The following is a 16,289-nucleotide window of genomic DNA, read 5'->3' as shown; positions in this document are numbered from 1 at the left end:
AGACCTAGAAAAACTCCTGAGATCCCTGGACCAGACAAAACTTGTCTCCACTTATTTTTCTGCCCTCATGACAGGCACCAACCCTAGATTTCGGACAACTCAAGAGCAATGGGCCTCTCTAGATATTACTATTACAGAAGAAGACTGGTCTGAATTCTGTGACACATTTAAAACCTCTTATTTCCTCCAGGGACAGGGTCATTCAACTTAATATTGTCCATCATTTGCACCTTACCCCTGCCAGAATATATAAAATGGGACTATCCCCCTCTGCTGACTGTTTTCGGGGATGAAGATTCTGTTCTCTTGATTTCTGACATGTTCAAGATGTTTGTACAATGCACAGTTCCCTTTCAATTATGCACGGAAATAGGATCATTCAGTACTGTGTTTTTTGTTCATGTATGTCCTAAAAATGCAATAAAAAAATAAATAAATATATATATTCATTCTAGCAGATGGTTGCCACTAGATACGAACATCCACCATATCACCCTGCTGCCAGACCTCCATACATCACTCTCCGGGACAATGAACAGTCATTTGCTTTGTTTTGTTTTCATTTATTGGGGATATAACGTGGTTGGGGATATGGGATGCCCATAGATCAAATCACTTTGCCATCATATTTGATTAATTGGTTTAAAGAATTGAGCTTTTGAAGAACTGAGACTCTAATATTCGGTCACATCCCCTGCATAAACTCCTGCAGACTGTTGCTCCTCCTCTGTATTAACTCCTGCAGACTGTTGCTCCCAGCACTCCTCTCCTCCTGCACATAACTTCACTGTGAACTATTAGTCTTCCAGCCTCATCTTTACTTTACGTAAAGGATTACTATGAATAGTCCTATACAGTAGTGTATTTAGGTTTTGTGCTGCCCTAGGCCTGAGTAACCCCCTAATTTAAATATGACCCACTCCTTCATATCAAGGCCACACCCCTTCCTGTTTCAGACCTGCCCTGACATTTTTGAGTGGGGACACTAGTTCTGAGGGCCTGGGGGGGAATGGATTCCCTTAATTTGCATACATTTCCTCTCACTTCCTGTTTTGGCTATGGGGCAGGAAGTGAAGGAAAATCTCTGCAATGGGACAAGGATGGTAAAAAATTAACTGGCAGGGCCTAATAACCCTCCCTTACTCAATCCAAAATGGGGGGGGGGGGGGTGTTGCCTATAGTTCTACTTTAAGCAGAAATTTCTGATTAATTTTATGGAGAAGACTAAGAAGATATAACCATGCCAATGGTACAGCAGAAAACATACAGCACAGTGAGGAACTTTTGTGGTCCAGGATGATAGGACAGTCAAAATTGGAAGCACCCTCTTCCCTCACACAGTTGCGGAATGCCGGCTGCCCGCATTCTGGAAGCAGTTTGGCCGCTTTATGGGGGCACTAGACTTATTTGCCTCTCAGCCCAGTTCGCCCCATAAGACTGGCGCTACACTAACGGTGTACTCTTTCCGTGCTGCCCCCCTGCAAAGTGCTGCTCTAGTCCTGGGCCTTGTTGGCCTAGGCCAGAATACAGCGTTGGTCCTATATGCTTGCTGAACTGTTAATAGGCCAGGGGCCTGCAGTACCCCTTCTTGTGGCCTAGTAGTTTAGCAGCATGTATTATTTGGTGGACTACTGATCCCAGCTAGCCCGACTTGCAAATACTGTGCCCGCAGGCCACATTGATTTGACACAAAACCCCAGTCTCTCCTCCTGCCTCACACTCAACTCCCCTGGCATGCCTCTTCCAGATATCCACTGTGCCACACTCTCTGCCCTGAGTCCATGATGAAGAACTTAACTGGACATATGTTCCAATCACTTCTCCAGCCCCTCTGTTCCAGGATGCCTCTTCAATGACCGTGTAAGGATGAGGCTCCCTCCCGGCTCCTACCCCCCTCAGATGGGGATGGGCCTCCTGCTGTGATCTAGCACTCCATTCTTCACGTCTCCCAGCCCGACAACTCCCCTCCAGTGGAATGGACCTGAGCTTATGTAGGAGGCCTGCCCCCTGCCAATTACAGATGGGGATTGGTCAGGGCTCCTCACGTGGACTCCTTGTCACTCCAGCTCCTGGCACTGCCCTTACTGCCCCTTGCTTACTGTTTCCCAGATTTTCTAGACTGCCAGCTGGTCTTCTGTTCACACATTCATTAAGTTCTATCAGGTGTTGCCCCCTCCTCAGCAGGACCTCTATTGGGTGTCCTAATAGTGAAATATTTCCAATGACCCTCAATGAATGAATGAGAGAAAATATATAATGTTTGTACTCGCCTTTAAAAACCTTTCCAATATGGAACTCAAAGTATTTGACCTTCAGGTTAAACTGCCACCTACAGGAAGATTGGACACTGGCATGGAAAAAAGCCCCTGTAGACCAGCACAGGATAACCCCTCTTAATAAAGGTTCAGATTTGCAGCAAGTAGTACTGAGAACTTGATCATTCGCATAAACGGGTCAGACCTGCATCCTTCAATGTACTCCAAGAAAGGAGTTTATATAATTAAATATATATTGATTGATAAGTTACTAAAAGTTTTCCAATTTTGGACAGATGAGGACTCGCAAACTTCTGGTAATTGCTCTGACCTGGAAGGGAGTGATGGTGAGGAGAATTTCCACCCAGAGAGTGCAGAAGAATCCTTCATTCAGAAGCATTTCGACACCTTAACAGATGCACTTGCAGAAGGTAATTAAGCATTCGATTTGCTGTACATGTGATTGGTTTTTGAGGTGGGAATAGGAGATGAAAACAGAGGTGGCTCTCTGAGTGAGTGAGTAACTTGTATAGCGCTGACAAATGAAAACCAAATCGCTTCAAGGCGCTTGTATCCAGAGTCGTGCTGATCCTTCAGAAGAGATGGGTCTTCAGTTTTTTCCTAAAAGCCCGATGGTTTTCTTCCATGCGAATGGTTGTGGGTAGAGCATTCCAAAGCCGAGGTCCTTGGACTGAAAATGTACGTTCTCCCTTAGATTTGTATCGGGCTGTGGGGATTTCGAGAAGGTTTTGGTTAGTTGATCGTAGCACCCGATTGGTGATGTAGGGTTTAATTTTCTCGTTTTAAGTATTGCAGAGCGCTTCCTTGTGCGCATTTGTGGGTGAGGCATAGTGTCTTGAATGTGATCCGATCCTTTACGGCTAGCCAGTGGAGGGACCTCAAGACCGGGGTGATAGATTCCCACGTTTTTTTACCTGTTCCCAGTCTGGCTGCCGTGTTCTGGATGACTTGTAGACACGAAATCTGGTATTTGGGTAGTCCTAGGTAGAGGGAGTTTGCGTAGTCGAGTCGGGAATTGATGATTGTGCCAACAACTACTGCTTTATCCTCTTCCGGGATGAAGGGAATGAGTCTACGTAGCATGCGGAGAAAGTAGTGAGAACCGCTGACTACTGCTCCTATTTGTGCGTCCATAGTCATGTCTGAGTCAAAGATGACTCCGAGGCTTTTGACTTTGTTGGTTGGGTTGATGGTTTGTACATCTTTTTAAACAAGGGGGCCTTTTTTTTATTTATTTTTTTGTAAAGAAATCCTACTATTAAATGGCCCTACAGCCAAAATGTTGCATACAATGGGGGAAAAGTTATAACTTGAGTCCTCTTCCTTTTTTTTGGAAACAAATCCTATCCCTTCTTGCCCTAGTGACTCTTCCACTTTGCATTAAGAAAATGTAATCTTTTGATTAAGCATCACAGGACATGACATGACTTGTTCATGACTACCTTGGTTTTCTGACACCTTCAGGTGAATGGATACTGGCAAAAACAAAAAAGACAGAATGCCCTGCTCAGTAAAGCAAAAATCCTAGTTCCAAAAAAAAAACATTCTGGACAACTGTACACCCATGTAAATTCAGAGGAATGCGTTATTGTATAAAAAAACAGTACATAATCGCACCACTTATGCAATTGCGGGGAGGGATGGATGAGTCAAGTGTTTCACACTGCTTTCTTAAAACTCCAGGTTTTACTTGAGAGATTAAAGTATAAGTCTATAATTTTACAAAACTCTGGGTCGGCCACATCTTTAGGTCTGCCATCCAGTTCCAGTCACCAGTTCTCAAGAAGGATGTACTAGAACTTGAAAGAGTCCTGAGAAGGGCAACAAAGCTAATAAAGAGGGCTGGAGGATCTCCGTTACGAGGAAAGACTACAGTCATTAAATCCTGTGGTAAACCCTATGTGGGTGTCTAGTAGTTAAAATGAGGTTATGACCTCTCTAAAAAATTGCAGTAAAGACCTTTTCATAGTTCCTTGTACAGTGAGGGCAACTTGCATGCAGTCCTAAAGCTGACACCTAGAATGATATTTTGTACCAGTTCCTTCCTTCCTTAATGAAGGATCAATCGGTATGCATACTGCTTTAAATCCTGGTAACTGAAAATTGATGATATTATTATTTATTATTATTATTATTATAATAATATATATTTTTTTCTCCTTTCCTCTCCCTCCCTGTCTTTCCTTTCCCTTCTCCTGGCCTCTCCTCTTCCTTCTCCTGGCCTCTTTTCTTCCTTCTCCTGGCCTCTTTTCTTCCTTCTCCTGGCCTCTTTTCTTCCTTCTCCTGGCCTCTTTTCTTCCTTCTCCTGGCCTCTTTTCTTCCTTCTCCTGGCCTCTTTTCTTCCTTCTCCTGGCCTCTTTTCTTCCTTCTCCTGGCCTCTCCTCTCCTTCACTCTTCTCTCTTTACAGCTTACTAACAATTTTTATGATCAAAAATGTACTGTATTTATTGGCGTATAACACTCACTTTTTTACCCTGAAAATAGAGGGTAAACTGTGCCTGCATGTTATACGCAGGGGGCTGTGGAAAGTTTTTTTCCTAAAACTTCCCTATTAAAGTTAGGGTGCGTGTTATACGCCGATAAATACGGTATTTGCTTCTATTTTTACAGAAAAATTTGATAACTGTCTGAAGGATCTGATGCCCAATGAGGATGAAAATGATCCATTTCTAAACCATCGGCTTAGTTTCTCTGCCAAATTTCTGTCTGGAAGCCAAGGGAAAAAAAGGTAAAGAATCTCATCTCTGCTTTATACTTGGGGAATGTCCATGATTTTTGTTGGCCATACCAAGCTTTTGGGCTGGGGCACATAATCCCAGCGTCAACTACTGAAGGAAAATGTCCATTTCTTTATCGTACATCACGGGGACAAAAATCGGCCATAGTAATTGCTATGTGGGTTATATGCCACCTATAGGTAAATGGACACTGGCACACCCAAAGACAGGAAGTCCCCCTCTATATAACCCCTCCCATACAGGAAGTACCTCAGTTTTTTTTCGCCAGTGTCTCAAGGTGCTATTCTAAAGAAGAGCCCCGTTGGATAAATCCTTGGCAGGATCAAGGGGCTATGTAGTCAGATCCATTCAAGATGCCAAAAAAGAATGACCAAAATGGATGGTACCCAAGCCTCAAGGAAGAAAGCAAGGTCTATTGCCTGTAATGCTCCTCTTTTGAGCGCTGGATCCTGGGATCCAGGTCCTTGGTTACAAAAAGGTTGTCCTTTGTAAGGGAAAAAACATGATGGGTCTCTTCCTCTTCTATTGGAACAGGTATGGGAAGATGATGTTGCCATACCATTGGGTAACCGGGAAGAAGGGCAGGCAGATGATGACGACTCTGAGAATTCAGTCTCAGAAGAGCCCCTCTCAACCTCGCAATCTCAAATTGCTAGTTCAATCCTTTATGGAGTTGGTCCATTCTGGATTGGATTGGATTGGAATAAATGCTTATAGAGCACCGAATGCGTGTTGTGAAACTTGCGTCGAAGCGCTTACCAACAAGCTGGGGATATCCAGTTCCCAGGAGCAAAAAGAAGAAACTAGGACATCTAAGAAAAAGAGGGGAACAGACAAAAAAATATATAAAAGGGAGGGGAGGGGGGGGGGGTGTCAGGGCACAAAAAGCCTATCCCTACTCCCTGACCATGGAACGCAGGCTGGGATTAAGGCAGCGTCCTGCTGAGGGCTTGGAAGGCCAAGTGTCTATTCGTAGGCTTGTCTATCCGGATACTTCTGGATACAAGTTGCCCCCAGCGCAAGTGGCTGAGGCCCCCTTTTCCTCTTTGTTTGTTTTTTTAAGGTCTCCACAGGGTCCACATGCTTTCCTTGTACACCCATTGCTGGAGTGGCTGATATTTGCTGACTGGGATGACCCAGATAGCTATTTTCTTCCTCCTAGAAGATAAAGATCTTTATCCTTTTTAGGAAAAATTCACTAAGGAGTCTAAATTGTCCAGTGGACAATGTCCCGGTTTTTAAGGATCCAGCCGATAAGAAGCTGGAATTTTTGCTTAAAGCCTTGTTTGCTGTAGCAGGTGCAGCAGCACAGCCTGTAGTAGCGGCAATAGGCATTTATCAATCCCTAAAAGACCAGCTTAAGCAGGTTATTAAAAGTGTCCTTGCTCAAGGGAAGTCGGTTCCTGACCATCCGCTCTTTTCGCATGGAGTCATACATTTCTGACATCAAAGATGCATATCTGCATGTGCCAATTTCCCCCGCTCACCAGAAGTTTCTGCGATTTGTGGTAGAACAGCGTCACTTTTAGTTCATGGCCTTGCCCTTTGGGATAGCCACGCGCCCCGGGTGTTTACAAAAGTTCTGGCACCTGTACTAGCAAGACTAAGGGTCCAGGTTAAAGCAGTAATGGCATACCTAGATGACCTGCAGCTGATAGACCAGTCGGTTGCACAGCTAGACCAGACTGTGTCCAACACGGTCAAGTACTTATTTCACCTGGGTTGGATTCTCAACCTAGAGAAGTCGACCTTACGGCCAGAAAGCTGGAGTACTTGGGTCTGGTTATAGACACAGCCCAAGAAAATATTTTTGCCTCAGACGAAAGTCAGGGCTAGAAGAGATCTGGTCCATGTGGTCAAGGCAAAGAAGGATCCTTCCATTCGCCTTTGCATGAGGTTGTTGGGAAAGATGGTGGCTTCATTCAAAGCGGTTCCCTATGTCCAGTTTCATTCAAGACTGTTGCAAAACAGTATTCTGTCTGCTTGTAACAAGAGGATCCAAGCCTTGGATCACCCAATGTATCTGGTCCCAAGGGTGCGCCAGAGTCTCAGTTGGTGATTGATGGCCAAAAATTTGCAGAAGGGGAAATCCTTCATACCAGTAATCTGGAAAATAGTAACAACGGATGCCGGCCTCTTGGGCTGGGAAGCAGTTCTGGAGGAGACCACTGTCAAGGGGAAGTGGTCAGAGTCCGAAAAAGCCTTGCCCGTCAACAGTCTAGAGATTCGGGTGGTGCGTCTGGCCCTAATGGCCTGGACTTTCAGGTTGCATGGTTGTCCTGTTGGGATACAATCCGACAATGCCACAGAAGTGGCTTACATCAACCACCAAGGGGGCACCATAAGTGGGAGGTGAACCATATTCTGGCTTGGGCAGAGAAGCATGTACCCTGCCTATCTGCAGTCTTCATTCCAGGAGTGGAGAATTGGCAGGTGAATTTCTTGAGCTGCCTTCAATTGTTCCCGGTAGAATAGTCTCTCCATCCCAGAAAACATTTCAGACATATGCCAAAAATGGGGCACCCCGGACATCTATCGGTGTCCAGGTTCAACAAGAAGTTGGACAACTTTGTGTCAAAAAAAACACCTGCATCAGAATTGGCCGCTTTCTCATGTAAAGATTCATACTTATTAATAAGAACAAGATGGTGTTGTGTCCTCACCCAACCTTTCTGCCTAAGGTAGTGTCCAGTTTTCACCTGAACCAAGATGTCTCCCTGCCTTCCTTTTTTCCATATTCTTGTTCTCCGGAGGAAAAATTATTGCATTCTCTCTATGTAGTGAGAGCCTAACAGCTCTCACTACAATCTGAAGGTGACAGCTTAGATACGGAAAACTGATACTTTGTGTTGCCAGAAGGCCCCAGGAAAGGGCAGGCAGCGTCGCAATCAACTATTTCAAAGTGGATTTGTCAGGTTATAATTCAGGCTTATGGTTTGAAAGGAAGGGTTCCGCCCTTTCAAGTTGATGCACTATACCAGGGCAGTGAGTGCTTCGTGGGCAGTGCATCACCACGCCTCTTGGAAGGCCGCGACTTGGTCGCCTGTACATAAATTTACAAAATGTTATCAATTGGACATCCGGAGGCAAGAGAATGCCGCTTTTGGGCACAGTGTACTGCAGGCAGCAGTATAGATCCTTACGTCTGATGGCGGCCTGCTTTTATTTGTGTCTCCCTCCCCTCAGAGGCTTTGCTTTGGGACATCCCACATAGAGCAGCCATAGTAATTACTGTGTCCCGTGATGTACGATAAAGTAAATATAATTTGTATAACGGCTTGCCTGTAAAATCCTTTTCTTGAAGTACATCACGGGACACAGAGGTCCCTCCCCTCTTATTGGGATATGTATTGCTTTGCTACAAAACTGAGGTACTTCCTGTATGGGAGGGGTTATATAGAGGGAGACTTCCGGTCTTTGGGTGTGCCAGTGTCCATTCACCTATAGGTGGCGTGTAACCCACATAGTAATTACTATGGATGCTCTGTATCCTGTGATGTACTCCAAGAAAAGGATTTCACAGGTAAGCTGTTATAAAAATCCTATTATTCTCTCAATCCTAGTAGGCCTGAATTCAAGAAGTAAAGTTTTGGCATCTTCTAAGGAACATTGAGAAATGTTCAGTTAGAACTACTTTTCCTGTGCCTTGAGCCCTGTGCCTTGTATATCTGCAGTGAGAGACCATCGAAAGCAATTTTTATGTTCATTTTATTTATTTTGGTTTAGAAATATGTAACTGGGTTATGTCATGTATAAAATCATATATATTTATGCTCTCCTTTTTAGACTAGAAAATGTGCTACCACCCCAAATAACGTGTATGTCGATGGATCCAGAGGCAAATGAGGAATCGACCAGACCACATCTTACCAGGAAACTCTCTGATGTAAGAATAAATAATGCAAGCTCTGTACACCCTAAAATAGGACAAGATGTGTCCAACGTACTAAATAAACTTGTTTTTTACTTTTGTACTTACGATGCCAAAAGTGTATGTCTGGGGGGAAAAAAACATATGCAGTACATCTCTTCAATTCATATACATTTCCTGTGGTGGTGTTTTTTTTTCTCATTTAAAAACTACATAAAAATACCTGTTGATCTTGCCATAAATTCAGTAAGCTCCTAAATTCCTGTAGTGTGTCCATACTACATTGATACCCCCAGCAGTGTTGTCGGCCCTGGAAATAACACAAGAGTGCAGCAGCCTAGCGCATTATCCCAATAACCATTTATTTGTAAAAATAAGCGTCTATCTACTTACAAACGATAAAACGGACAAAGATCATCAAAGTAACAGTTGTTCTGTCTTCTCTGTGATCTCCTAGGCCTCGGTGGACATTGCCTAGATTTAATTGTGCTTGCGCATTTCTAGAATAGTATTCTCTTCCTCTGGTTTTGGCTCTGAGGAAGAGGGTACTACCCTTTGAAATGTGTAATCCATCTGGAGACCTCCCAAACCTAGGGGCATGCAGAATGGACAGAACAGCTTTTTCACACAAGATCGGACGTTCCGGCATCAAAACCGTGGATTTTTTTCCAACAGAGTGTTCGCTCAAACTTGTCTTTTATACAGACGGTCACACAAATGTTGTCGGAAATTCCGAACCTCAAGAAGGCAGTCACGTACAACACTACGACGAGCCAAGAAAAATTAAGTTCAATGATTCCGAGCATGCGTAGGATTTTTGTGCATCGGAATTGGCTACAGTAGATCGGAATTTCTGACCAAGAACTTTTGTTGTGGGAAAAATTGAGAACCAGCTCTCAAACATTTGTTGTCGTCGGAAATTCCGATACCAAATGTCCGATGGAGCATACACACGGTTGGATTTTCCGACAACAAGCTCACATCAAACATTTGTTGTCGGAAATTCCGACCGTGTGTATGTGGCATTTGACTTTGAGCTTTATCTGTTTTAGTTTTAAGTAGATCAATGGTTATTGGGATAATGCGCTAGTCTGGTGCACCCTCTGTTTTATTTTTATTTTTTCCCAGTATGCTGACCCCTCCAGTCCTGAGAGCAGTATGGCGTGGTACGCTTTTATATCTACAGCCAAGAAATGGATGTGTAGGAAGATCTGATGGTAGACCACTACACTCATGCGCAGCAATACAATAATTCAAAACCATGCGTGATTACAAATACAGTGGGGCAAAAAAGTATTTAGTCAGCCACCAATTGTGCAAGTTCTCCCACTTAAAAAGATGAGAGAAGCCTGTAATTGTCATGATAGGTATACCTCAACTATGAGAGACAAAATGTGGAAACAAATCCAGACAATCACATTGTCTGATTTGGAAAGAATTTATTTGCAAATTATGGTGAAAAATAAGTATTTGGTCACCTACAAACAAGCAAGATTTCTGGCTCTCATAGACCTGTATCTTCTTTAAGAGGCTCCTCTGTCTTCCACTCATTACCTGTATTAATGGCACCTGTTTGAGGTTGTGGACAGATGTCTTTTATACTGATAACAAGTTCAAACAGTGACACTCCAAGAGCTGTCGAAGGACAACAGAAACACAATTGTAGACCTGCACCAGGCTGGGAAGACTGAATCTCCAATAGGCAAGCAGCTTGGTGTGAAAAAAATCAACTGTGGGAGCAATAATTAGAAAATGGAAGACATACAAGTCCACTGATAATCTCCCTCAATCTGGGGCTCCACGCAAGATCTCGCCCCGTGGGGTCAAAATGATCACAAGAACGGTGAGCAAAAATCCCAGAACCACACGGGGGGGGGGGGGCCTACTGAATGACCTGCAGAGAGCTGGGACCAACGTAACAAAGTCTACCATCAGTAACACACTACGCCGCCAGGGACTCGGATCCTGCAGTGCCAGACGTGTCCCCCTGCTTAAGCCAGTACATGTCTGGGCCCGTCTGAGGTCTGCTAGAGAGCATTTGGATGATCCAGAAGAGGATTAGGAGAATGTCATATGCTCAGATGAAACCATCTGTCGTGTTTGGAGGAGAGAGAATGCCGAGTTGCAACCAAAGAACACTATACCTACTGTGAAGCATGGGGTGGCAACATCATGCTTTTGGGCTGTTTCTCTGCAAAGGGAACAGGATAACTGATCTGTGTACATGAAAGAATGTATGGGGCCATGTATCGTGAGATTTTGAGTGCAAACCTCCTCCCATCAGCAAGGGTATTGAAGATGAAACGTGTCTGGGTCTTTCAGCATGACAATGATCCCAAACACACCGCCCGGGCAGCGAAGGAGTGGCTTCGTAAGAAGCATTTCAAGGTCCTGGAGTGGCCTAGCCAGTCTCCAGATCTGAACCCCATAGAAAACCTTTGGAGGGAGTTAAAAGTCCGTGTTGCCCAGCGACAGCCCCAAAACATCACTGCTCTAGAGGAGATCTGCATGGAGGAATGGGCCAACATACCAGCAACAGTGTGTGAAGACTAACAGAAAATGTTTGACCTCTGTCATTGCCAACAAAGGATATATAACAAAGTATTGAGATGAACTTTTGATATTGACCAAATACTTATTTTCCACCATAATTTGCAAATTCTTTCCAAATCAGACAATGTGATTGTCTGGATTTGTTTCCACATTTTGTCTCATAGTTGAGGTATACCTATGATGACAATTGCAGGCCTCTCATCTTTTTACGTGGGAGCACAATTGGTGGCTGACACTTTTTTGCCCCACTGTATATACCCTAACATAATAACATTTTACAATCCTCATTCATCTAAAGTGCATAACATGTGCAAATTGTACGTAAATGCAATTCATATATATATAAACTTGTATCTCCATTGCATTAGTCTTTTATAAAGTGAGGTCAAAATAAGTCTTTTAAAAAAAACGGCTATGTATACATCCAGTGATCACATATTTCTTCCAGTGCAATCTTCCATTTATTGGTGCAATTTAAAGTGGTGGTTCACCCAAAAACTCAATTTTTAACATTAGATTGAGGCTCATTTTGGGAAGCAGAATCGGGTGTTTTTTTTTTAAAATCGACGCAGTACTTACCGTTTTAGAGAGAGATGTTCTCCGCCGCTTCCGGGTATGGTCTTCGGGACTAGGCATTCCTATTTGATTGACAGGCTTCCGTCGGCTCCATCCAACGCGTGTCGTCATGCGCAGGAGGTGTGTTTTTTTTTTTTTTTCTTACCCTTGGGTCGGCCATAAGCCTCATACACACACGATCGGGTTTCCATCGGACAAAGCCATGTAATTTTGTTTGAAGGGCGTTGGCCGTGAACTTGTTCTGCATACAGACAGCAAAACTTTGTCAGCCAACAAATGCAAAACAACTTGGTTTTTCAGCACTTTAGCACCCCCTTTGGGCAACTTCTGCTAATGTTGTGCTATGGTTAACATTGCTTCAGAGCATGCATGTTTGTACTTTGGATATTTTTCCGACGGACTTGTGTACACACGATTGGATAATCCTACGGCACACGTTTATTTGTCTTAAAAATTGAAGGCATGCTATCCAACATTTGTTGACGGAAAATCCGGCAACAATTGTCCGATGGTGCATACAAATGGTCGTATTTTCCGACAAAACCTTGCAATCGCACATTTGTTGTCGGAAAATCCAATCGTGTGCACGAGGCTATAGACTGTTCAAATCTCGGCCGGTTCAGCAGGGACAGGCTGAGAATGGAACCGTTAATGGGTAGGCTGAATAGAGCAAGTTGGTCGATCAACTTGGGTAAAACCAGCCTGCCGGATTATCTAACGATTCTCGCTAGCGGCTGCTATCATGGTCTTCTCTTGGCGGGGACAGCTTTCCCCCTCCGGGAGCAAACAATTGCTCGGCAGGAGGGATTCCCCTTTCAGAGAATTAAAATTTGCACAGTGTATAGCCAGCCTTAGGTTATAGAGATATACAGAGGGGGTTGGAGAGGTAAAGAGAGGCTGATAACATTGGGATTTTATTGTACGGTTTGTCAGCATATTTACTGTAAATTAGGAGATGCACCGCATTCTTTACGTGCTGCCTTTTTAAAGAGACAAAACAAGAGGGAAATGTGTATGTATTGGAAAGATGTAATGAGTTTGTTATATTTTTGCCCATTTAGATACTTTGCCACCGTTGCTACAGGCAGATCAGCAACACTGCACCGAAAATTGCTGGCATCGGTTTGCATTTGCCTAATGATAAAAAAAAATAGGGGGTGAAAAACTTTTGAACTTTTCTCTTTCCCTTTTATTCATGCAAGTTGTTTGTGTCTTTTACAAAGATTCATATACATTTATTTTTTTTCCTAGAAAGCAATGGAAAAAATTACCCTTGGAACAGAAAGGAGAAAATCTTCAACCAGTGCTGGTGAGTTTTTATATTCATAATGAAGATATACAATAATTATATTTTTATGATTTTTTTGTTTTATGAGCAAGTACTAAACTAGCAAGAAATGCAATGAAAGAGGGGATGGGGACAGGGGACGAGGGACAGTGGCTAGGGCTGGTCCTCTAAGAATCCCCTCCCCCCAAAAAGGGGGCGTTTGTGGGACTATCTCGGTATTGGGTAAAAAATAACATACATATAATATAAAAATATTTTTTATTACATACAATTGTTGAACAAAGAATACATGGTAAAATTGAAAAAACAGGACCTCAGGGAGTACCCCCGGGCAATTCTGTTGTTGCAAACATATAGACTGGTCTATGCCTCGACTAGTTTCGCGGTGAAACCGCTTTCTCAAGAGAACCAATCTATAAAGCAATTAAATACAATTAATGTTATGCAAATATGATAAATTCAACAATAGCCATAGTAATGCAATGCAATAACAAGATAAAGGTAAAACAAAAGAAAAAAGCTCACCCATAATTAGGTGGTGAAGTGTGGTATTAGGCAACCCTGGTGGGGTAACCCCCATCCCCTCTTTCATATATTAATCGGGATGATGGTACACTTTTATTATTAACTACCTTATTTATCTGAGGCCATACTCCAACATTTTTTGCAAGAAATGCAATGACTTTTCTTTGCACTTTATATGTGGTTGTTGTGTGTGTTTGTGTACTAGTATAGTAGTATAGTAGTGTGTGTGTGTGTGTGTGTGTGTTTGTTTGTTTTTTATTTTTTATTATAGTGGCAGGGATGTTTGAATGAAGTCAGAAAAGCATAATGGAGTACTGGTGACCAGTTCTACAATAGCAAGATGTTTGGGATGAAAACCTGCATATTCCAGAACTTCTTCAGGAAGTGGATAGATGGCACTGGATTCCTTGAAGCCGTTATTGGCATCCAATTGGGTTAAACTCATTTGGCATGCTGTTTGAAGACTGGGCTGAGAGATTCTTCATGTAAAGAAATTATAGAGTAAATTTTAAATTGAAGCAGAACACCAGAATACTAAAATCTAGTATATTTTAAGAGTAAAATCAGATGACCGTTGCATACACCCTGATACGTTTGGGAATCTCAGGTCTTCATCGGAGCTTGAAAAAAAGGGAACATTTGTGCTTTGGACTTTAGAGCAAAATGTAGTAAATCTTTGGACTGATGTGTTGTATAGACGCATGCTCATCATCAGCATGACAGCGCTCCTGTCAATGACCAGCAAGTGAATATAAAACGCATCGGTCTAAATATTTATGATATGTACTGCATTTTGCTGCCATGCCAAGGCTGTAGATCGTGTATACTCCGCTTTACTGCAGTCCAATTTTTAAATTCTGACACTTTGCTGCTTTCCTGATACTGCAGAAATCTGAAACCTCTGGTATGTTGCTCTCTGTATTTCTTGCATCACTAAAGGGTGCATAAGCCATTGGGGTGGGGGGGGGGGCTGGTTGAGCAAAATGAATGGGCTCAAATTGTACTGCAAGGAATTGCATGTGATTTTAACAGGAATTGGGTGTGATTCCTGTCTGAATCATATGCCATTTCCCACACTGCTCCTGTGTGAACCTAATCGCCCTGCATTCCTGTTTAAACCATGTGGGATTAGAGCCCGTTTAAATTTGTATGGGCTCAAATTGCACTGCTTGATATTGGCACCGGTATCTGTACATCTCTAAATCCAACACTGTTGTCAACTTGAACACCACTTTTTTTTTTTTCCTATTTTTCTAATGGCTTATATTTCTTTGATCTATGCAGATATCGCTATATTGGTCCCAAATTTACAGAAGGCACAAGTCGCTGATAAATCTGCCTCTCGATCATCATTCCCTGGCTGCTGGCCAAATAAGAACAATTCAATAAATAAGTCCAACAAAGGGCGATCTTACATGGAGGCCACTGCTAGTTCAAAGGCAAAAATACTAAGAAGTGCATCAATGGGAGAAGGCATTAATACAGGGGAAGAGCAAAAAAGCCCATCTAATTTATTCCGGCCGCTCTCCACTACTGACTTGCCTTCAGAAAACATTAAGTTGAAAGCCTCCGAGGAAAAACTCAACAAATCGCCTTCTTCCTCTGCACTCTGTGGACAGGTCGCTTCAGGACCGCAAGAAGCCAAGACTAAATCTACCACCAGCTTAAACTCCATATCGGATAAACTTTTGATGCCACCTCCAGCAGGTCATGGAGTTATCCCACGTCTAAAGAAAAAAGCCAAGTCTATAAATAATCTGTCAAAGACATCGCGAAAAGAGGAACTTTTTAGCACTGTGGTCAAGTCGAAAGCTTTAGATGCTCAGAAGTGTGGAATCGCCTCTGACCTTCAGGATAGGAAAGGCTTATTATCTCTAACCTGTAAGTCACAAGATGTCTATAATGGGCCCAGAAGAGCTTCTATAGCTGAGTGTACAGTTCATACAGCTCTAAGTGTCTCTCCCACCAGAAACGGCAGTGAAAGAGCTTTTTCACCAAGCAGGCGTCTGTCCACTTCACCAACCCCTTGTTCCAATGATGTCGAAAAGCCTAGTAAGTTAAATGCATTTAATTTATCCTCATGTAGATGGGTTCAGATAAAGAATACTGAAAAGTGAACTTAATTTGCTTGCTCAATTTACTTTTGACAATACAATCTAGCGCAGCGGCACCAGATTCTGTGTGCACTGGTTTTAGTAAGTTTTCTCCAGCGATCTCCCATGCTCTATCCTGTTGCTACCAACTAGTCTTTTGGGTTGAGCTGGGCTTTAACCACTTAACCCCCGGACCATATTGCTGGTCAAAGACCAGAGCACTTTTTGCGATTCGGCACTGCGTCGCTTTAACTGACAATTGCGCGGTCGTGCGATGTGGCTCCCAAACAAAATTGGCGTTCTTTTTTCCCCACAAATAGAGCTTTCTTTTGGTGGTATTTGATCACCTCTGCGGTTTTTAGTTTTTG

General features: G+C 43.0%; 1 protein-coding gene across 1 annotated transcript in view; it reads left to right on the top strand.

The window, feature by feature from the left end:
- LOC120913459 (WD repeat-containing protein 62-like) overlaps positions 1-16,289 on the top strand; it is an 86,346-nt gene that overhangs the window by 67,340 nt on the left and 2,717 nt on the right. Inside the window, exons 25-29 of the mRNA XM_040323394.1 lie at positions 2,552-2,686; positions 4,888-5,005; positions 8,802-8,901; positions 13,267-13,324; positions 15,113-15,880. Of these exons, the coding sequence (XP_040179328.1) occupies positions 2,552-2,686; positions 4,888-5,005; positions 8,802-8,901; positions 13,267-13,324; positions 15,113-15,880 (1,179 nt within the window). The remainder of the gene's footprint in view (positions 1-2,551; positions 2,687-4,887; positions 5,006-8,801; positions 8,902-13,266; positions 13,325-15,112; positions 15,881-16,289) is intronic.

The sequence above is a fragment of the Rana temporaria genome, chromosome 9 (assembly GCF_905171775.1).
Source record: "Rana temporaria chromosome 9, aRanTem1.1, whole genome shotgun sequence".
Taxonomy (NCBI): domain Eukaryota; kingdom Metazoa; phylum Chordata; class Amphibia; order Anura; family Ranidae; genus Rana; species Rana temporaria.
This window is presented reverse-complemented; position numbering and strand designations above follow the sequence as displayed.